Source organism: Orbicella faveolata, unplaced genomic scaffold (genome assembly GCF_042242905.1).
Source record: "Orbicella faveolata isolate gen_17 unplaced genomic scaffold, um_ofav_v1 contig_12, whole genome shotgun sequence".
NCBI lineage: Eukaryota > Metazoa > Cnidaria > Anthozoa > Scleractinia > Merulinidae > Orbicella > Orbicella faveolata.
In genome coordinates, this window is record NW_028301539.1 from 13,540,594 (window position 1) to 13,563,344 (window position 22,751).

At 41.1% G+C, this 22,751-nt stretch overlaps 2 protein-coding genes and 1 pseudogene across 4 annotated transcripts in view; all 3 read right to left on the reverse strand.

The window, feature by feature from the left end:
* The window catches only part of LOC110057937 (ubiquitin conjugation factor E4 B-like), a 320,893-nt gene that overhangs the window by 86,944 nt on the left and 211,198 nt on the right, over positions 1–22,751 (reverse strand). The window lies entirely within an intron of this gene.
* LOC149116757 (uncharacterized) lies at positions 6,792–8,571 on the reverse strand (annotated as a pseudogene).
* LOC149116758 (uncharacterized) lies at positions 10,797–21,213 on the reverse strand. The gene is made up of 2 exons (XM_089283472.1): positions 20,961–21,213; positions 10,797–11,527 (listed from the first exon to the last, which is right to left on the reverse strand). The coding sequence occupies exons 1-2, from the start codon at positions 21,119–21,121 to the stop codon at positions 11,095–11,097; spliced, it is 594 nt and encodes a 197-aa protein (XP_089139598.1). The 5' UTR covers positions 21,122–21,213; the 3' UTR covers positions 10,797–11,094.

Genomic DNA, 22,751 nt, shown 5'->3' on the forward strand with positions numbered 1-22,751 from the left:
CAGTCCACGTAGAAAAATCGAACTACCATGTAGTTAGTCTGGGTTTCAACGCTTTTTGCTTCTGAATGCAAAATTCATTATCATTCAGAACTGTTGTCTTTGGATATGTGAGCGAAGACAACTTTCATTCAAATCGCACACTGAACTGCAAAGACTGCGTGTGCACTACGATGTTGTAAATTTCGTTAAGAACTTTTCGCAGAGTTAGTATTACAGGCGAAAAGCCCTTGCAGAAAATATATTTTGTGTTTCTAAACAAATGGCAATCAAGGAAACTTGAAAGTTGCCTATGGAAGCAAACTTCGTAAATTCTACCCTGTTTGCAATGCGGTAAAACATTACCGGTACAACTATGGTTGTGACAAGCACATAAAAGATCTTCTGAACAGCGAAATCTCATGAGTTTGCCTTATGCATTCCTCTTATTTCCAAGAGAATCCCATTGAACGAAATCTTTCAAGACAGCATGCACTGATAACAATCATGTTGTTGTGATGCCTTGAATTTGCATAAACTCTTCAAACGTTACTGATGCGTGAAAAGTCACACTTTTGTCATGCATGCATGTAGTTGTAACGAACCCAAGTAGCTGGCATGTGGTGCGCGTTGAGATCGTCAAGCGTCAACCACATGATGTAGAACAATTGGACAGGCTTTACTTGATCAGCGTTTATTAAGGTCGACTTGCCCAAATATTATACATATGCGGTGAAAACTACAGAGTAGATTACAATACATAATTAAAAGAGAGCTAAAATTTACAAGATCTACAAAGGTGTGGTAAAAGGAAAAACGAAAAGGTAAATATAAACGAGTAGAACTTACGTCCAGTACTGCGTTAAAGGCTGAAAAAAAAGAAAAGGTAACTCCAATGCTCCAACGGTACTCCGATAGTTGCGTGTAAAGACTGACTACTAATAAACTCCGATCACCTCTTTCTCCTATGACAACATAACTCTGACTGGCTAAAGTTAAAAGTGGCGTTCCTTATCATGTGGCAAACGAAGGGCGTTCAACGGTGGAATGTCGCTAAACAGGAAGCATATGGCTAACGGGTGTTCTATCCAAGAAAAGAGAATTGACTGATAATTGAAAGGAAACTAAGGTAATTAAAAAAGGTGACCGCGATGGCCTAGGCAAAACTGGCAAAGACTTATCTCCTAATGATCTAAATAAAGGACTATTTATGACAGTTTATATAGCGTTCGTGACAGTAGTCCTTTGTTTGTTTTCGCCGACTGAGAAACTTGCTTGTTTCAAAATTTGGGTTACACTTGGAAGCTACTTCCCAGTAAATATGTGTTTTTTTTAACCTTTGTTCTGGACAGAAAAAGCCATTTCAAATAAGCTCATTTCGTGCCGCTATCACACCGCGGGTCCGGGACTCTGGGACACATCATAATAATAATTGTAAACAGTAAAATTTCCTCCATGTCGCCAAAAAGCAAAACAAAGTGAACCCAATATCTAATTCAGAACCAAGCGATAAAAAATGTACTGTTACTAAACTGATGAAAATAAATTTATTATAACCCAACAAAAAGGCAAAGGCCTTATCTTTGTCTCAATCTGTACACTCTCAATCAACAGGTTGCTTAGCATGTGACCAAAATCTTCCTACTGTCGGTGATAAAATCTACCGACTGATTTATTCGTGAATGAAAACTCTCTCCAAGGACGACCTCAACAGCATTTAGACTTTATATGGCTTACACTTTAGAACTTATAATATTAATCACATCATTAAGAAGCTTCCCAAGATCTCTTGTGTAACGGTACCCGTATACGTAGTAAGGTCGATGATTTGTTTGTTAGTCGGTACGGCTGAGAATCAACTTCTTCTTCTGTTATATTTGTTTACGTTTTGACGGATTGAAATACAGCTTTGTAGAACATGTAAACAGCAGCTCATGCCGATCAACGAATTCGAAGTTTCATCAAACGCGCATCTGTTCATTACTTTTTCTTTGGCCGTTCCCGGGGATCGGTCCAAATGCAAATTAAGTTAGACTCATGAAAAGTTCGTTTTCTGAACTGAACTTTAGAGTTCAAATTGTCAATAGTTAAGAATTTGTCGTTTTAATGCTTCTTACAGTAAGTGTGGCACTAGTTCTGTGGTTTTCGTTGTGTCTGTTAGTTGTGTTTTTTAGAACCCGTCACCAAGACAGTACTGTCTTGATACGCATTTTCGCGTGCTAAGATGTTAGCGCAAAGAAGTTCTTGGGGGTTGAAAATCCTACCGCAAAGAAGTTTTTGCGTATCGAAAATCCAACCGCAAAGAAGTTCTTTTGGTTTTAACTCCTAACTGCACAGAAGTTCTTGCATCTTGCAGGATCCGAGCACAAGCGACCCGCAAGAAGCTGCAAGAAGTTGATGGCTTGCGGACGCAAAAAGAAGTTCTTGCGCATGCATTATTTTTGGGCTGTACTGTATAAAACAATGCAATAACTTACACTACTTATTTACTTATTTTTTTTTACTATTACTTATAAACACAGCATTACAAATTAGTCTATTGCAATAACCTACAAACTGCACATAACCTATAATTAATTACTTGCAATTGCAATACACATTTTGATAAAGATCAATAAGTAAAGCAAAAAAAGCAATTCTACATGTTAAAACATACACTACTGACAATTACAATTAAGAAAATGCTACTTGCAAAAAGAAAAAAACACTAGTTATAATACGCTACTTATATATACAAAGCACTCTGTGTTTTTATTTCTTAAAAGGCAGTGATTGTGGAACAAATGTACCCAAAGTCAAATACAGACAAAATGTGCAGTGGATCAAGATACACTGATAGCTGAAAAACAAGGCTTACTAGAATGATGTGCTCAAAAATTTCCACTTTTTGGGAAGAGCACTTTCTGCAATGGCCTCCATATTGTAAATTGATTTCAAATATTGTAGGAAACCTTCTACCTTTGATGCGGTTTCTTTTCTTTTGCTCATCCAGATAAAATTCTTGGCTAGGAGGCAGGAAAAATTAATTTGCTGGTGGTTCTTGGAAGAATTCGGCTTTAAACTGAGAGAGACAATTGGATCTACATGTATAATTTGCGTAATGTTTGGGAGTAATGTAGAGCAAAGTTAGCCTTACATTAACTCATGCCAGAAAGAGACCACATTAGGACAAGACCAAAAGAGATGAAGTAGTTTCTCCAGTTCTTCATTACAAAAGGAGCAGTTTGGGTTGTCTATTACATGTACTCCAATTTGTGTTAAGAAGTCATTTGTTGCTATTTGTCTCTGTAAGAATTTGTACTGGAATTCAAGAATCCTCGTACTTTTAGTGTATTTAGAGGCTAGCTGGTAGGCATCCCGCCAGTTAATTGAATCAACATCATTCTGGTGGTTACGTCTTTTAGCCATTTCCGTTGATTATGGCCGGGCACATGCATTTTGCAGAAATCAGTTTAGTGTAAACCAGTTTGTTCGCACTTTGGCATTTTGTTAATTTTTCCACAAAGCTTTCATGGTCACAATTGCTGATAAAGTTGTTTTTACATGTATTCCAAAGAGATTTCAGAGCAGACAGAAGTCCGTAATACTTTAGAGGGCAAATATTAAGGCTGTATTTGTGCTGCATTTCAGCTAATGATAAAAAATTGTCAGAGGCATCTTTCAAATGTTTCACTTTCCTGACGCCCCTGTCAAACCATTCTTGATTGATGATAGGGCAGTTATCAGTTTTACGAGTGAGTTGTTCCATAAAATTTGTTCAAGAAATTGTTTCTCGGACATCATGTGTTCATCAAAATTGACTTCTGCCCAGCTTAACAGAGTCTCCTTTATAAAGCAGTTTTTAATCTTGAGATTCTCTATGGTGTCTTTCTTGTTTAGGTTACTAGCGAGTGCTATTGAGCCTCCATGTCTCTCTAGCTCAAGATCAAAAAAATATTTCCATTTTCCCTGATTTTCTACCTCTAAATATTTTTTTAATGTACATGTAGTGTGTGACAGGTTAAGCAGCACAGGAACAATTAATTGTGCCACTGTTTAAATGTATCTACTCATCATCAATAAGAAGCTCTTCATAATCAACTTGTCCCTGTTCCTCTTCCCCAACCTCCTCCCCCTCCTCAGCAGTTTTCTCTAGCAAGTCAATAAGGGAAGGGCATAGTACAGGACTGCATGACCAAACAGGCTCTAAGACACTTTCCTCAGTCTTTTGCCACCTCTGGCCAGGATTCTATGGACTGGGCCCCAAGCGATCGCCTTGTGAGCTCATTTGACAATAGGCGGTTCGCTGTAATGTACAGCCTTGTTCCTTGCCAGATCGTCGCACCGTGGATGAGCTCACGGTAATGCCACGCTTTTCCAGCTTCTTTTGTATCTGGCCTCTCGTCATTTCGTCGTCCTTGCGCATTTGTTGGTCTATAAAAGCTTTTGCTTCTGTAGACAACTTTGATGGTCTTCCTGAGCACGGTAAATTGGCCAGACTGCCAGTGGTCTGTAGCTTCTTTACGATATGTGCCACACTTGGAAAGCTGACGCTTAAACCTTCATGTTTTAAGACCTTAAATATCTCAGCTGGGTGGAGGCCTTCCTTTTGAAGAAGCTCAACTCGAGTTCTTGTGTAAGTTGACACTTTAGGCATGGCTAACTGTGATAGCTTGGAAGCTGAACTGACCAAAGCTAACACATGACTTTTAATTTCACTATGGTAACATATAAACAACCGCAAGGTCGCGCAGGGCCTGGGTTCATTGTGGCTGCACCGTGAGTACTACTGCGAGTAGCATTTCTTGTTCAATGAAAACAAGTTGGCAAACAGACCATTTGAGCTTGCCAGTTTAAGACTGTAACAAACAAAGTGATATTAACTTTCTCTGGACATAAGCAAGGTAAGTTTGTGAGAAAAGGCTTTCAGATATTACTATCCCTCATGATGATATTAAGGTTTTTATCGCGCATGTTCTTGTTTTGCACTGGCCTAATTCATCTTACTACTAGGAATCGACGGGAAACTTAACAAACAGAGCAAATTTTTGTTAGTAAGTTCAAAGGAAAATTCAAGAGCAAATTTTTGCTCGAAAAATCGGACCAAATTATCGGTAGAAACGAATTACCGCTGGAAAATTTGTCATGACTAAAACAATGGCCAGCGGGAAAATTCCTCGAACTTTCGAGGTGAACAAAACTTCGCCATTTTTCGTCAAAAAGCCCTGAAATTCGTGAATTTCTTCGAATTATGCTCTCATTACTTTTGCACAATACTGTAGTAGGCAAGGCGGTAATTCACTCTGGCAATGTGTGGGACAAGGCTGTCTCTGCAAGGTGGAAGCCCGGAGATATCCACTTTGGATTTGGTTGCGAGTTCCTTGTTCTCCCCTACCATCTTCCTTAGCATAATGCTGTGTATAGTATTAACAGACTTCTCCTGGCGTGGCCATACTTCAGACACATAAATGTCTCAAGTTCATCTGTAACTTCTTGATCTACAGACCACTCATCACCGAGTTTTCTAAACGAAAACAACAACAATAACAACACTGGTAACATTATAGAATCATGCTGTTCAAGTATTAATATATGCTGATCTATTCATTATGATAAAACTGTCATATAAAGGACACTCACCTAAATGCAGCATGGTACATACAGTAGGATGGTTTTGCAGCTTTTTCCGTGGTCCCTCTTAACCCTTGCCCTTGAACGCATTCATTACATCTTCCCTGGTGAATACGTACAGACCGAGCTTTGTAGTACAGTAGTCAGCTCCCTTGGATTCTGATAGCTCACTGATGTTTACAATTTGACGATGTTTTCCAGATTCATTATCCATGTAAATGGTGAGTGGGATGGAGTGAGCATAGTGTAGGAGGATAACGAATAATGCCGGTGTCAGTTGTCCTTACCACAGCTGACTTGTACCCAAGCTTGACAGCATAACCAAGGTATAGCACAACTTGTGTGTCTGTCTCCCCCTGGTTTGACACAAGCTCATGGGTCCTGTGCACCATCACCCGAAATTTGTCATTGTGTCAGTTATGATTAAATATTGTACCAATGTGCATATGGTGAGCTTAGTTCAAAGCTCTACGAATTTTAATATACCCACATCACCATCTGATGTGTCCAGCAGGTATGCCTTACCTCCTACTACTGCCACAGCTGTCCCATATTTCATTTCTTGAGCTGAAGGGCTGCCGCCTTGCTCCACCACACTAGAAGTAGTAGCTGACAGAACTGCACATCTGGTCTGCATACCTCTCCAGGATGGTGAGTGTAGAGAGGTCCTGCAATGCGAAGTTGAGGTTTCCGCGATTACAGATCTGTACTAGATTGAGCAGTGCCACAGGGTTGTAGATCTCTACATTGTCCTCCTTGGCAAATCTCTCAAACAATAACCTCTGCATAATAAAGTGTATTATCGTTTGTCACACGATCTAGTCACTTTAGATGTAGATCACGACGTTTCGACTGCTTACTGCTAGTCTTCTTCAGGCGATAAGGTCGACTGATTGCACAGTATCATTTATATCACAAAGGTTGGCTGTGATTGGTGCATTTAGATCCTCCTATTGTTCCATTGTTCCGACGAGTAGCTGTTCCCTCAGTGGTCCACTGTTGTACCGTTCTCCTGTTGTTGTGTTTTTTGATCATGGGGATCCATGCCTCAGGAATTTCAATTCCACTATCCCTGTTGATGTTATTAGGGTGAAGTCTTATGTGAATAGCTTCCTTGACCCTACCTGTGTACCAGTGAGGATCTCGACCAATAAACTTGACTTCATTCCAGATAGGATAGTGGCCGGTCTCGTGGGTGTGTTCAGAAATGGCGGAGGTCTGGGTACGGGTGACTCGTATATCCCTGTCATGTTCTTTGATCCTCTCCTGCATAGATCTCCCTGTTTCTCCGATGTAGACTTGGCCCCACTCAAAGGGAATCCTGTAGACAACACCATCTTGTTTAGCTGGGTTCACGGTGTCCTTTGGTCGCACTAAGTGTGACCGAAGTGTTGTGTCGGACTTGAAGATGGTGCGAATGCCTTGTTGTTCTAGGCAGCGGCGGAGAGACTCTGAAACTCCTTGGACATAAGGTAAAATGGCGGTGGATTTAAATTCCACGACAGGCTCTCTTCTTGGGGTTGTTCGTGCCTTTGTGATCTTCTGCACAAACGAGGAGGGATATCCGTTAGAAACAAGTACAGATGACAGTGATTACTGATGGTTTGGTCACGAGATGTTTAGCCCGGTCGTACAGACACTTCACAATACTGCGCTTTACTGACTGAGGGTGGTGAGAATCATACGCTTGGTACTGATCAGTATGTGTTGGTTTCCTGTAGACACTAGTGGTAAGGCGGCCATCAGGTTCTCTATAAACTGACGTGTCGAGAAAGGCAGTCTTGCTGTTATTCTCGATCTCTATGGTGAAACGGATTGATGGTTGTTGACTGTTTAGGTGTTGCAGGAACTCGTCAACTCTGTCCTGATCCAGGATGGTGAAAGTATCATCTACGTAACATTTCCAGATCTTAGGCTTGCAAGGTGCGGACTCTATTGCTTGTTCTTCAAATATCTCCATGTAGAAATTAACAATAACTGCTGATACAGGGCTCCCCATGGCTGCGCCATCTCGTTGTTTGTAAATCTATCCGTTGTACTGGAAGTACGTAGATCTTAATATGAAATCCAAGAGGTCCGCGATTTGAACTGGTGTAAGTGTCGTGCGGTCAGCCAGGCTTGTGTCATTCTCCATTTTTTGTAGCGTGGCTTGTACGGCGCCTTCGATTGGTACGTTGGTAAACAGTGACTCTACGTTGAAGGACACCATGATCTTGTGGTCCTGGATCTCTTCACTGGCGATGGTGGAGGCAAAGTCAGTTGAATTTTTCACTGTGAAGTTTGAGTTACCCGCAAGAGGAGATAATACATTAGCCAAGAAAGCAGACAGGTCGTATGCAAAGGTGTTGACACATGACACAATTGGCCTAAGTGGTGTGTGGGCCTTGTGGATCTTCGGCAAACCATAGATCCTAGGTGGTTGTTTGTGTCAGGGTCTGATCTTATTATAAACCGTCTTTGATATGTGTCCATTCTGTTTCAGAGTTAGCAGCTTCTCAGATAGCTTCGGGGTCAAGCGGTCTGTCAGATCTTTGTTCAGCAGCTGGTACGGTCTGGAATCAATTAGCGCTGACATTTTTGCGTGGTATGTGACTGTGTCCAGGATTATGCTGGCACGACCTTTATCAGCCGGAAGGACCATGATGGAGTTGTCCTCTTTTAGGCTTTTAAAAGCCTCCTGCTGTTCCTTCGTGATGTTGGGCGTGGGCAGTTGTGCCTGTTGAAGGATGGTGTTGACAGATCTCCTGACTGTGTCTGCTCGCTCCGTATCCAGTGGCCTGACTGCTGACTCAATCTTGGTGATGATCTCGGTGGCTGGGATGCTCGTAGGAGTCACGGTGAAATTTAGACCTTTCCTCAGTAAGGACACCTCAGCTTTGTTAAGGGTCCTGGATGACAGGTTGATAACCCACTTTGTTTTGTCAGCAAAAGGCGTAGGAGAAACAGAAGACTGTTTCTCTCGCAAAAGTTTCTCAAACAAGGTTACGGTAAATCCACTACCCAGCGAGTCTTTAATACCACCAAAGACCGTCAACAGCGCAAGTTTGAGAAACTTTTGCGAGAGAAACACTCTTCTCTTTCTCCTACGCCTTTTGTTGACAAAACAAAGTGGGTTATCAACCTGTCATCAGGGACCCTTAACAAAGCTGAGGTGTCCTTACTGAAGAAAGGTCTAAATTTTGCTGTGACTCCTACAAGCGTCCCAGCCACCGAGATCATCGCCAAGATTGAGTCAGCAGTCAGGCCACTGGATACGGAGCGAGCAGACACAGTCAGGAGATCTGTCAACACCATCTTTCAACAGGCACAACCCCCCACGCCCAACATCATGAAGGAACAGCAGGAGGCTCTTAAAAGCCTAAAAGAGGACAACTCCATCATGGTCCTTCCGGCTGATAAAGGTCGTGCCAGCATAATCCTGGACACTGACACATACCACGCAAAAATGTCAGCGCTAATTGATTCCAGACCACACCAGCTGCTCAACAAAGATCTGACAGACCGCTTGACCCGAAAGCTATCTGAGAAGCTGTTAACTCTGAAACGGAATGGACACATATCAGAGACGGTTTATAATAAGATCAGACCCCGACACACAACCACCTAGGATCTATGGTTTGCCGAAGATCCACAAGGCCGACCCACCACTTAGGCCAATTGTGTCATGTGTCAACACCTTTGCATACAACCTGTCTGCTTTCTTGGCTAATGTATTATCTCCTCTTGCAGGTAACTCGAACTTCACAGTGAAAGACTCAACTGACTTCGCCTCCACCATCGCCAGTGAAGAGATCCAGGACCACAAGATCATGGTGTCCTTCGACGTAGAGTCACTGTTTACAAACATACCGATCGAGGGCACCGTACAAGCCGCACTACAAAAAATGGAGAACGACACCAGCCTGGCTGACCGCATGACACTTACACCAGTTCAAATCGCGGACCTCTTGGATTTCGTATTAAGATCTACGTACTTCCAGTACAACGGATTGATTTACGAACAACGAGATGGCGCAGCCATGGGGAGCCCTGTATCACCGGTTATTGCTAATCTCTACACGGAGATATTTGAAGAACAAGCAATAGAGTCCGCACCTTGCAAGCCTAAGATCTGGAAACGCTACGTAGATGATACTTTCACCATCCTGGATTGGGACAGAGTTGACAAGTTCCTGCAACACCTAAACAGTCAACAACCATCAATTCGTTTCACCATGGAGATCGAGAATAACAGCAAGATCGCCTTTCTTGACACGTCAGTTTATAGAGAACCTGATGGCCGCCTTACCACCAGTGTCTAAAGGAAACCAACACATACTGATCAGTACCTAGCGTATGATTCTCACCACCCTCAGTCAGTAAAGTGCGGTATTGTGAAGTGTCTGTACGACCGGGCTGAATGTCTCGTGACCAAACCATCAGTAATCGCTGGAGAGAAGAAACATCTGTCATCTGTACTTGTTTCTAACAGATATCCCTCCTCGTTTGTGCAGAAGATCACAAAGGCACGAACAACCCCAAGAAGAGAGCCTGTCATGGAATTTAAATCCACCGCCGTTTCACCTTATGTCCAAGAAGTTTCTGAGTCTCTCCGCCGCTGCCTAGAACAACAAGGCATTCGCACCGTCTTCAAGTCCGACACGACACTTCGGTCACACTTAGTGCAACCAAAGGACACCGTGAACCCGGCTAAACAAGATGGTGTTGTCTACAGGATTCCCTGTGAGTGCAGCAAAGTCTACATCGGAGAAACAGGGAGATCTATGCAGGAGAGGATCAAAGAACATGACAGGGATATATGACTTGCCCGTACCCAGACCTCTGCCGTTTCTGAACACACCCACGAGACCGGCCACTATCCTATCTGGAATGAAGTCAAGTTTATTGATCGAGATCCTCACTGGTACACACGTAGGGTCAAGGAAGCTATTCACATGAGACTTCACCCTAATAACATCAACAGGGATAGTGGAATTGAAATTCCTGAAGCATGGATCCCCACGATCAAAAAACACAACAACAGGAGAACGGTACAACAGCAGACCACTGAGGGAACAGCTACTTGTCGGAACAATGGAACAATAGGAGGATCAAAATGCACCAATCACAGCCAACCTTTGTGATATAAATTATACCGTGCAATCAGTCGACCTTATCGCCTGAAGAAGACTAGCAGTGAGCAGTCGAAACGTCATGATCTACATCTTAAGTGACTACATCGTGTGACAAACGATAATACACTTTATTATTCCATCTACCACGATGAGTAACAACAACCTTTTTCTTAACATCAACCTCTGCATAGCTTCACTAACTGTTTTCAGGCACAAAAGGGCTTTAGGGTATGTCTTCCCCTTCAACATGCCACTCAGGCAACCAGTGGTGACGACCTTAGCCTCAATTAAGACCTCAAAGTAGCCTGAGCCCCTGCACTTGTTACCTGTCACCATGCCCTTATAATTAACTCCTGTGTCGAATAGCCCTGGAATGACCACATGCTTCTTGCACTCATCTGGAAAGCACAGCAGCGAATGCCTTCAGATGTACAGATGCCTTGCGATACTGATCTGTATCTGTTTTGCCACCGTCCTTGGCTCGGGCTGCATCACGCAGGTAATTGGCACACTTCAGGTTAAATGACTTCCGACAGGATGGGTGGAACTGGGCCTCTCTCACAAACAGTTCTTTGCCTTGCACCTTGTGATGAAGATGGCTATTACCTAGTTCAAGGGCTCGAGGCTCAATCTGTTTCCAAGTATGCTCCTTTAGAACTCCATCCTTGTCCTTGGACATTGGGAACTTGACACATTGTTTTGTTTTTCCATACAGTTTTAGTTCAAACTTCTTTAAGTTTAGTGGTGAAAATTTCGGACATATGCAGAGGTAAGCGAATGTAAGTGTGAATAGGTTATTGTTTACATGAGAGATCAATGACAAGCATCATTTGCACATTTGTGTGAGATGCGACCTTTTCTTTTGAATATTTTGTTTGTTAATGCGTAATTCTGTGTACGTTTTGTCTGTTTTGAATCATCAATTTATCCCTAATTGCACTGCAGAATTTTTTTTTATACTTGCCGTGCTGCTTCAGAGGGCAGTTGTCGACTCACCAGTGCATGCCAAAAGACAAAACTTTTGCTAGCAGAAAAACTAGCTTTTTTTTCTTTACTATCACATACTAACATTACTTACACTACTAACACTCCTTACAATACTAAGATTACCTACAATACTTACATTACTTACAATTCTAATATCACTTACACCACTACTGACATTACTTACAATACCACTGTTACTTACACTATGATTACTACTTACACTACGATTACACACTACGAATACTACAGATACTCTGCCTACACAACTGATAATACAAATCTTATTCTACATTGTACTCTAACTACACAATTACTTCTTGTGTTAACAAGATACTTTTTATACAATTACAATACATGTATTTAAATTATCATAAATATACATATAAATTTACATAATTTACATAATTCCATGATAGAATGAAAAGAAAATTAACAAACAAACAAGCTGCACTTACTCCGTTCCAAAAAAATTGGATTTTTATTCAAAACAAGGTTCCATTTTGCCTAAAAATGTTTTAAGCTTAAGATGCTTTGAGAGGCTATATGCTTTTCAATTTCATATTTTCTCTTGACTATAACTTCGAAAGGCAAAAAGAGAGGGCTTTGTTTATTTTTGCGGCAATTCCATAAATAAATTTTACCTAAAGTGATAAAGTAGACCACGTCATGTAATTTGAGCCTATCAGTCCCTTATCCTTTGCTATGTTAAAGGATTCAACATTGTTGTGAGAATACATTAAATTGTATACCGTGCCCGGAATAGGACTGTGTTTCAGGGTTTTTTTGTTAGTACGCTAGAATAACGTACCAGTTAAGTGACATTCTCTCGAGCGAAATAAGCAGTTTTACTGAAACTAAAGTTTGAGAGACAACAGTGCAGTGAATGGCTACAAATACGGACCCTTGAATATAAGGGCCGCACGAACGTACTAATTCTATATGAAAGGGAATTGAAGAACATACTGCCCGTACGAACGTACTAACTCCATATGAAAGGGAATTGAAGAACCTAAGAGCCGCACGAACGTATTAAGTCCATATGAAAGGGAAATGAAGAACGTAAGAGCCGTACGAACGTACTAACTCCATATGAAAGGGAATTGTAGAACGTAAGGACCGTACGAACGTACTAACTCCATATGGAAGGGAATTGAAGAACGTAAGGGTCGTACGAACGTACTAACTCCATATGGAAGGGAAGTGAAGAACGTAAGGGCCGTACGAACGTACTTACTCCATATGGAAGGGAATTGAAGAACGTAAGGGCCGTACGAACGTACTAACTCCATATGGAAGGGAATTGAAGAACGTAAGGTCCGTACGAACGTACTAACTCCATATGAAAGGGAATTGAAGAACGTAAGGGCCGTACGAACGTACTTACTCCATATGGAAGGGAATTGAAGAACGTAAGGGCCGTACGAACGTACTTACTCCATATGGAAGGGAATTGAAGAACGTAAGGGCCGTACGAACGTACTAACTCCATATGGAAGGCAATTGAAGAACGTAAGGTCCGTACGAACGTACTAACTCCATATGAAAGGGAATTGAAGAACGTAAGGTCCGTACGAACGTACTAACTCCATATGAAAGGGAATTGAAGAACGTAAGGGCCGTACGAACGTACTTACTCCATATGGAAGGGAATTGAAGAACGTAAGGGCCGTACGAACGTACTAACTCCATATGAAAGGGAATTGAAGAACGTAAGGTCCGTACGAACGTACTAACTCCATATGGAAGGGAATTGAAGAACGTAAGGGCCGTACGAACGTACTTACTCCATATGGAAGGGAATTGAAGAACGTAAGGGCCGTACGAACGTACTAACTCCATATGGAAGGGAATTGAAGAACGTAAGGTCCGTACGAACGTACTAACTCCATATGAAAGGGAATTGAAGAACGTAAGGGCCGTACGAACGTACTTACTCCATATGGAAGGGAATTGAAGAACGTAAGGGCCGTACGAACGTACTTACTCCATATGGAAGGGAATTGAAGAACGTAAGGGCCGTACGAACGTACTAACTCCATATGAAAGGGAATTGAAGAACGTAAGGGCCGTACGAACGTACTAACTCCATATGAAAGGGAATTGAAGAACGTAAGGGCCGTACGAACGTACTAACTCCATATGAAAGGGAATTGAAGAACGTAAGGGCCGTACGAACGTACTAACTCCATATGAAAGGGAATTGAAGAACGTAAGGTCCGTACGAACGTACTAACTCCATATGAAAGGGAATTGAAGAACGTAAGGGCCGTACGAACGTACTAACTCCATATGAAAGAGAATTGAAGAACGTAAGGGCCGTACGAACGTACTAACTCCATATGAAAGGGAATTGAAGAACGTAAGGGCCGTACGAACGTACTTACTCCATATGGAAGGGAATTGAAGAACGTAAGGGCCGTACGAACGTACTAACTCCATATGAAAGGGAATTGAAGAACGTAAGGGCCGTACGAACGTACTAACTCCATATGAAAGGGAATTGAAGAACGTAAGGGCCGTACGAACGTACTAACTCCATATGAAAGAGAATTGAAGAACGTAAGGGCCGTACGAACGTACTAACTCCATATGAAAGGGAATTGAAGAACGTAAGGGCCGTACGAACGTACTAACTCCATATGAAAGGGAATTGAAGAACGTAAGGGCCGTACGAACGTACTTACTCCATATGGAAGGGAATTGAAGAACGTAAGGGCCGTACGAACGTACTAACTCCATATGAAAGGGAATTGAAGAACGTAAGGGCCGTACGAACGTACTAACTCCATATGAAAGAGAATTGAAGAACGTAAGGGCCGTACGAACGTACTAACTCCATATGAAAGGGAATTGAAGAACGTAAGGGCCGTACGAACGTACTAACTCCATATGAAAGGGAATTGAAGAACGTAAGGGCCGTACGAACGTACTAACTCCATATGAAAGGGAATTGAAGAACGTAAGGGCCGTACGAACGTACTTACTCCATATGGAAGGGAATTGAAGAACGTAAGGGCCGTACGAACGTACTAACTCCATATGAAAGGGAATTGAAGAACGTAAGGGCCGTACGAACGTACTAACTCCATATGAAAGGGAATTGAAGAACGTAAGGGCCGTACGAACGTACTAACTCCATATGAAAGGGAATTGAAGAACGTAAGGGCCGTACGAACGTACTAACTCCATATGAAAGAGAATTGAAGAACGTAAGGGCCGTACGAACGTACTAACTCCATATGAAAGGGAATTGAAGAACGTAAGGGCCGTACGAACGTACTAACTCCATATGAAAGGGAATTGAAGAACGTAAGGGCCGTACGAACGTACTAACTCCATATGAAAGGGAATTGAAGAACGTAAGGGCCGTACGAACGTACTTACTCCATATGGAAGGGAATTGAAGAACGTAAGGGCCGTACGAACGTACTAACTCCATATGAAAGGGAATTGAAGAACGTAAGGGCCGTACGAACGTACTAACTCCATATGAAAGGGAATTGAAGAACGTAAGGGCCGTACGAACGTACTAACTCCATATGAAAGGGAATTGAAGAACGTAAGGGCCGTACGAACGTACTAACTCCATATGAAAGAGAATTGAAGAACGTAAGGGCCGTACGAACGTACTAACTCCATATGAAAGGGAATTGAAGAACGTAAGGGCCGTACGAACGTACTAACTCCATATGAAAGGGAATTGAAGAACGTAAGGGCCGTACGAACGTACTAACTCCATATGAAAGGGAATTGAAGAACGTAAGGGCCGTACGAACGTACTTACTCCATATGGAAGGGAATTGAAGAACGTAAGGGCCGTACGAACGTACTAACTCCATATGAAAGGGAATTGAAGAACGTAAGGTCCGTACGAACGTACTAACTCCATATGAAAGGGAATTGAAGAACGTAAGGGCCGTACGAACGTACTAACTCCATATGAAAGGGAATTGAAGAACGTAAGGGCCGTACGAACGTACTAACTCCATATGAAAGGGAATTGAAGAACGTAAGGGCCGTACGAACGTACTAACTCCATATGAAAGAGAATTGAAGAACGTAAGGGCCGTACGAACGTACTAACTCCATATGAAAGGGAATTGAAGAACGTAAGGTCCGTACGAACGTACTAACTCCATATGAAAGGGAATTGAAGAACGTAAGGTCCGTACGAACGTACTAACTCCATATGAAAGGGAATTGAAGAACGTAAGGGCCGTACGAACGTACTAACTCCATATGAAAGGGAATTGAAGAACGTAAGGGCCGTACGAACGTACTAACTCCATATGAAAGAGAATTGAAGAACGTAAGGGCCGTACGAACGTACTAACTCCATATGAAAGGGAATTGAAGAACGTAAGGGCCGTACGAACGTACTAACTCCATATGAAAGGGAATTGAAGAACGTAAGGGCCGTACGAACGTACTAACTCCATATGAAAGAGAATTGAAGAACGTAAGGGCCGTACGAACGTACTAACTCCATATGAAAGGGAATTGAAGAACGTAAGGGCCGTACGAACGTACTTACTCCATATGAAAGGGAATTGAAGAACGTAAGGGCCGTACGAACGTACTAACTCCATATGGAAGGGAATTGAAGAACGTAAGGGCCGTACGAACGTACTAACTCCATATGAAAGAGAATTGAAGAACGTAAGGGCCGTACGAACGTACTAACTCCATATGAAAGGGAATTGAAGAACGTAAGGGCCGTACGAACGTACTAACTCCATATGAAAGGGAATTGAAGAACGTAAGGGCCGTACGAACGTACTAACTCCATATGGAAGGGAAGTGAAGAACGTAAGGGCCGTACGAACGTACTAACTCCATATGAAAGAGAATTGAAGAACGTAAGGGCCGTACGAACGTACTAACTCCATATGAAAGGGAATTGAAGAACGTAAGGGCCGTACGAACGTACTAACTCCATATGAAAGAGAATTGAAGAACGTAAGGGCCGTGGGTTGAAAGCTATTTACTGCGCTTATAGTGTCATTAGTTACAGTGTACATCTTGCATGTTTACTAATGGACGGCCAAACTGAATCCCGAATCTGGTAAACCTTGACTCCAGATACAACCGTTCAAAGACTACAAAATTCGCCGAAGATCGTTCTTTTCAAAAGAATGCTTCTGATTGCCAATGTAAGGCCTGACTGCGAGCTGATTTTTCCTCAAATAAATTACTCTTTGCTTGAATACTTCAAGTCGCCATACAAGATGCAAGTTGCGTGCAACAATCTACTATTTCCTCACATTTCCCATGTCACCTTTTTCCGGTGGTGATTCGCTTTTCGTTTTTTAAAAAAGCGTCTGAGCCGCTTGAGACAAATATTATTGCTACAAAACGACGGGACGACTAAATATTTACCGCGTTAACGACAAGTTTGCTTGTATTCCTCGGCATTTGTTTGCGAAAAAAAAACCTCGAGTTGTTCAAATTGTCATTTTCCAAGGTATAAAAAGATATTTTACACTTAGGTGCAATTTTGGTTCCTTCCTTATTGTTCAGTTCGCGCTGAATGTGATGACATCTCACACATGCGCAGACATCATTCAGTTCCCGTAAACTGCCCTAAGTGAAGGTACTTGTCGTAGCAGCATGAGACGTTGATTCCTGAAGACAACTGTTAACGTAATGGATAAACAGACAAAAAAGAGAAAGAATGCGGAATCATTTTCTCTGGAGTCGCTGGAGAAACGCTTTTCGGCGAAACAAGCTTTCCGAGATGAATTGTCTGCCAACATTGCTTTTCTACGGGGGATTGAAATCTCGAGAATGGAGCAAGTGGAAGAAGAGGAAGCATTGATTATTTTATCCTCCAAAATAACCTTTCAGGGAGTGCTTTTCCTGAAGACTGCTATTCATCATGTTCCGAAGACCTTTGTCATGAAGTGTAGTGATTATGGTGGTGCTTCACTTCGTTCTGTGTTGATTTATGAAATGGTGTCTGCAAGTCAAACCTCGCTGTCCTCCCTGTCTAAACGAGAAGTGGACTGTTATGTTAACTTTTTGGAGAGTAGTTGCCCCAATTTTATTGCCTCTAATCCACTGCCCGATGAACAACTCTGGAAAATGAGCGAAGTTGGGAAATACTGCTTTACCAAATTTTTGGCACCTCTAGTGACAAGGTGTTTGCGTTGTGACGGAAACATTACAATGCATAATCCTCCATCAAAAGCAAAAGTCTTTACCCTGCAAGGCCCAATTCCGGCGAAAGAAAGAAGAGCCTGCAAGGCCACATCCGGTGAGTATCTCAGCAATACCAGTATCTCAAAACCGTTTTCCCACGGATACCATGAAGGCGAGATTTATTTGGAAGAGAGTCTTCCAAATAAATGTCGACTTACCTGCTATTGTTTAAGCCAAATGACCTCCAGTGCCTGCATAAATTGCGTGATCAAGATCAAAAATAACTGTGCAATGGTTCAATTGGTGAGCAATATACAGAGATGTTTGAAGCAGTGTGTATACTGTCACAAGCTCAGTGGGGCTGGCTTCAGTGACAGGACGGTATAATTATCGGTGAAACAATACTCTGGCTGCCGAATTAGAAAATTTATTCACCAAATTTTGTTTTCACTCCTATTGGCAACCAGATTGGTAGCAACTTGGAGTGGTGTCAGACTGTCTAGGAGCTTATTTGCCGATCTCCTTTCTCTCTCAATACCGTCATGTGGGCTGGACTCCACTCGTGACAATAGGCATAGATTTGGCACTGGTACCGCCTCTTTTGCTATAGATCGGGGAATGTCTAATAATTCCTTTCTCACTTATTTTAGAGTAACCTCAATATCGACATCCGTGCATATAGCTAGCGGGGGAAGTTATGCCTGAGTCACAAAACGTAATGGTTCTGATTAGCAAGGGCAGCAGATCAATCACTTTTCCATGCCTTATGTTCATAAGTGTCAATTTAATGCAGCTTTAATTTTTACATTAAAGGTCATTTTCGCTAACGTTTTAGCGTTTTCACCTAAGCTGAATGACGATTCAATTCTACTTAATAACAAAATTATTATATACAGTAAATGTGAGACATTCGTATAATGAAGCCTGTCTGTTTTGGAAATTAGTATAACATGCCTTCAGATTACCGCGTAGATATCAAGGAAGATATGAAATCGTAATTCACACTTAATTCTCCTGACTATATACCATTCATCTGAATTGATCCAAAAGCGCAGGGAACCTTAGATTATACCAAAAAAATAACATTTTTCCACCATTCAATAACAGGTTTAATTCAGGGAAAAAGAAATGTTTTATATGGGTTTTCTATTCATTCACGTTAAAGACTATTTAAATGATAACGTTTTCACGTTATAACGCCAGATGATAATATTATTAAGTGTAAAACAATGTATTTGAATAGCAGGTTTTACCCAACAATGTGAGGTGTAGTTTAAGGTTAAACTTTGCGGAGTGAGAGCATGCCACTCGACCTCCACCGGACAGTGTCCGTTGTCCGTAGTAACTGGTGTTCGTATTAAATTTAGAAAAGGATACATGCGCTGATCGACTCGGAACAAAGCAAATTGTCCGTAATAAGTTTCAAAGAATCAGTTGTTAGAAATTGGTGTCAAACTTTGATTTCTTGGCGATATCGTCGGTCAATTGTTTAGTAGACATACCTTGAATGTATCAAGGCGAGGAATAGCTAACACCTAATAAAGCCACTTTCGGGTGATCATGTTATTACTATTTCTAATACTGTTACTATTATCATTGATCGCTTTGACGTTTTATTCATGTCAAAAAAAAAGTGACAAGTCAACTGACATGAAATGAGATTTTCACCGACTGCAGAGCCACAAATATCCAGAGGTACGCACAATTCTACAAATTCCCCTCCTCCCTCCAAAATCTTTGTACTAGAAACGCTAGTACGTAAGTACGGCAAAAACAACGTATATTAAAAGCCGTGAAGTTCGCAAGTACGTTAGTACGGACAATTGTAAAATGAGCTCGTACCTTAGAAACGCTAGTACGTAAGTACGGCAAAAACAACAAAAGCCGTGAAGTTCGCAAGTACGTTGGTACGGACAATTGTAAAATGAGCTCGTACCTTAGAAACGCTAGTACGTAAGCACGGCAAAAACAACGTATATTAAGCCATCAAGTTAGAAAGTCGTTAGTAAGTATTAAAGCTCGTCCCTTTCATGTTCTTCAATTCCCTTTCATATGGAGTTAGTACGTTCGTACGGCCCTTAACGTTCTTCAATTCCCTTTCATATGGAGTTAGCACGTTCGTACGGCCCTTACGTTCTTCAATTCTCTTTCATATAGAGTTAGTACGTTCGTACGCCCTTACGTTCTTCAGTTCCCTTTCATATGGAGTTAGTACGTTCGTACGGCCCTTATGTTCTTCAATTTCCTTTGATAAGGAGTTGCCACGTTCGTACGGCCGTTACCCATAAATTAAAGACAACTAAAAGACACTGAGCTAGAAGGCAATCCGTTAGTACAGAAAGTACGTGTACTAAGAGAAAAAAACGAGAACGTCGCTCCTAAAGCGGGCAGCATTTGTTAAATTGCTGATAAAAATTACCCCAGCATTCATATAAATATGATAACAGATCGGTTTGCCGTCCATCTTTATAATTATTACAATTATTCCAAATTATAGAGTCAAAAGCTTTAGAATCCGTTAAAAAATTTGAGCGAAATTCAGACCACCGCTGCAGCATTTCTAAATAAAAAATCGAATTAATATGATAGTCATTAATATTATAGTTGCAGTGTTAAAAGAAAAAGCCTCCATAAGGTTTGAGCAAATGTCTAAGATAGCTTTTCCGTGGAGACTGGAAGAATGCGTTGCAGGTATAATCTAAAATACTCAAGATGCTCTATCACACTACATTACAAGCAACATTTCATCAAGGGGTTTCAAAGCTTTCATAGGATAGGAAACCTGTTGGGATTGCCTTAAAAACAATCAAAAAACCTTTGGCAACTCTTTTAAAACCCATTGCAAACGATTTTAAAAACCCTTTGGAAACCCTTTAGAAACCCAATTTCAAGGAGTTTGAAACCCTTTGGAAACCCTTAAGAAACCCAGTTCCAGGAGTTTGAAACCCTTTGGAAATGCTTTGGAAACCCTTTAGAAACCCTTTGCAAACTCTTCAGAAACCCTTTGGAAACACTTTAGAAACCCTTTGGAAACCTGGTTTCCGAAGTTTAAAACCGTTGGAAACCCTTTTGAAACCTGGTTTTACCCAAATTGGCAGGTTTCATAAGACATATTTTCGCATGGACATTCACATATTATGTAGTTGAGAGAGCTTGTAAGTGGCAAATCCCTTGACATTACTAAGTGGTGTAAAGTCGCCAAGCTGAATGCCACTCACATGTAAAATACAATGAACAGCAGGATGCTTCTGAAGAGCTTCTTGTCCATCAGCCTTATTACTTTTGTGTTTCATCTCTCTTAAATTCTAGCACTAGACTTTTTTTGAATGATATTCAAGTGATTTACAGCCTTATAAGTGCAGTGCATTATGAATCGGAAATTAGAACTTACGTATGTTGCCACGTTGGTTAATGAGACAACTGTGCTTCACTGTCCTGTTTCTCTAGTCACCATGCCCCTTCCCGGGTGCTCTAAATTTACCAGAGATGCCTGGCAGCTTTTGCAATCTCTCTTTTTAAAAAAAATTTGAAACTCTGGAGGTTTCTTTTTTAGGGAAAGATTACTGCAAATGACCTCAATTTTTTTCTTTTTATTTAATATCATAATGGCATTAGATTTTATTCGAAACTATCAAAATTTTTCATATTTTTTGAGTTTCTATTTATCGAGCAAGTTAAAGCAACAGTCTCGATTGATTGCTTCTAGAAAAAATGCATTAATTGATGTCCAGTTCAAAGGTGATTGTCGATTATAGACTATCAGAAATCCACATTAGCAGGATGTCTCACATTACTCTCTGCAAAGTTCTCAGCACTTTCTGTGATATAAATTGTGCAGTTTAATGCATTTTTTTTATTTAGCAACTGCTTGTATAATAAGGCTGTCACACCAAGTTCCCTGTCTAGACATGTTATTTAAATATCCCAACAGTGAGTATTCAATATTGCTTTCAATAAACTGTTCAGGGTGATGCCTCAAATGCTCAATTCCAACTGCGTATACCTGTAACTGATAAGCTGCAGTGCCATATAACTGATGTGAAACTGCTCTAAAAACACAGTCCCCTGCACCACCAACTTCTACTGGTCTTAATCCCATCTGAGCTAATCTGAATGCTAACATCACCATGGATGGACTATTGCACGTTTGGTTGATTTCTGATGATACATGATTACTTTTAACCGTTTCTGATGACTCCATAAAAAAGAGAGGTCCAGGATTCGTTTCAACATCACAGGCTAATCTAATTAGCAACGGAAACTGAAAGAGATACAGTGCCATTTGAGTGGACCAAAGCCCATTGTAACAATTCATTTGCCATAGATATACTTGTCTCTGTAATACAGGCAGGTATATCGCCTCCAGATAGAACATAAACAACAAAGTCGACCAAAAATACCCTGAATGCAATCAAAACAAAAATTCTGCTTGTAAAAGGCCGACTAAATGTTAGCAGCAAGATTACAAAAGCAGCCAATGTTCACTTCATGCAATCTCTTTTAGATAACTGGCTGAAGAATAACCATATTACCATAGATATAATATATTACCTTCGCAGTCTGCCTGTATCTGTTTTTTTTTTTATGAGGTTTACTTTCCAAACTTATTTTGTAACGGCATTAATCTTCAAAGGAGCAAAGACACTCTGGCATCAAAAGAACTAGACACGACATTTTATAAATTTGAGTGAACAGCTCAAATTCATATGATAGGCTTTCGCAAGTGGAGGAACAAAATTATGACGTCGAAATTAAAAAAGTCACTTTTTTCTGTAAATTCTTCTCCTGAAGCTATCATTCATTTAGTTCAAAGGCATTGTTTACTTGTAAAATAAAACAGAAAATTGCATCCGATCGCTCTACAGGATTTTGTGGCAACGCACTGTTAGACCTGAGTGAATAAGCCAATCAAAGGGGAACATT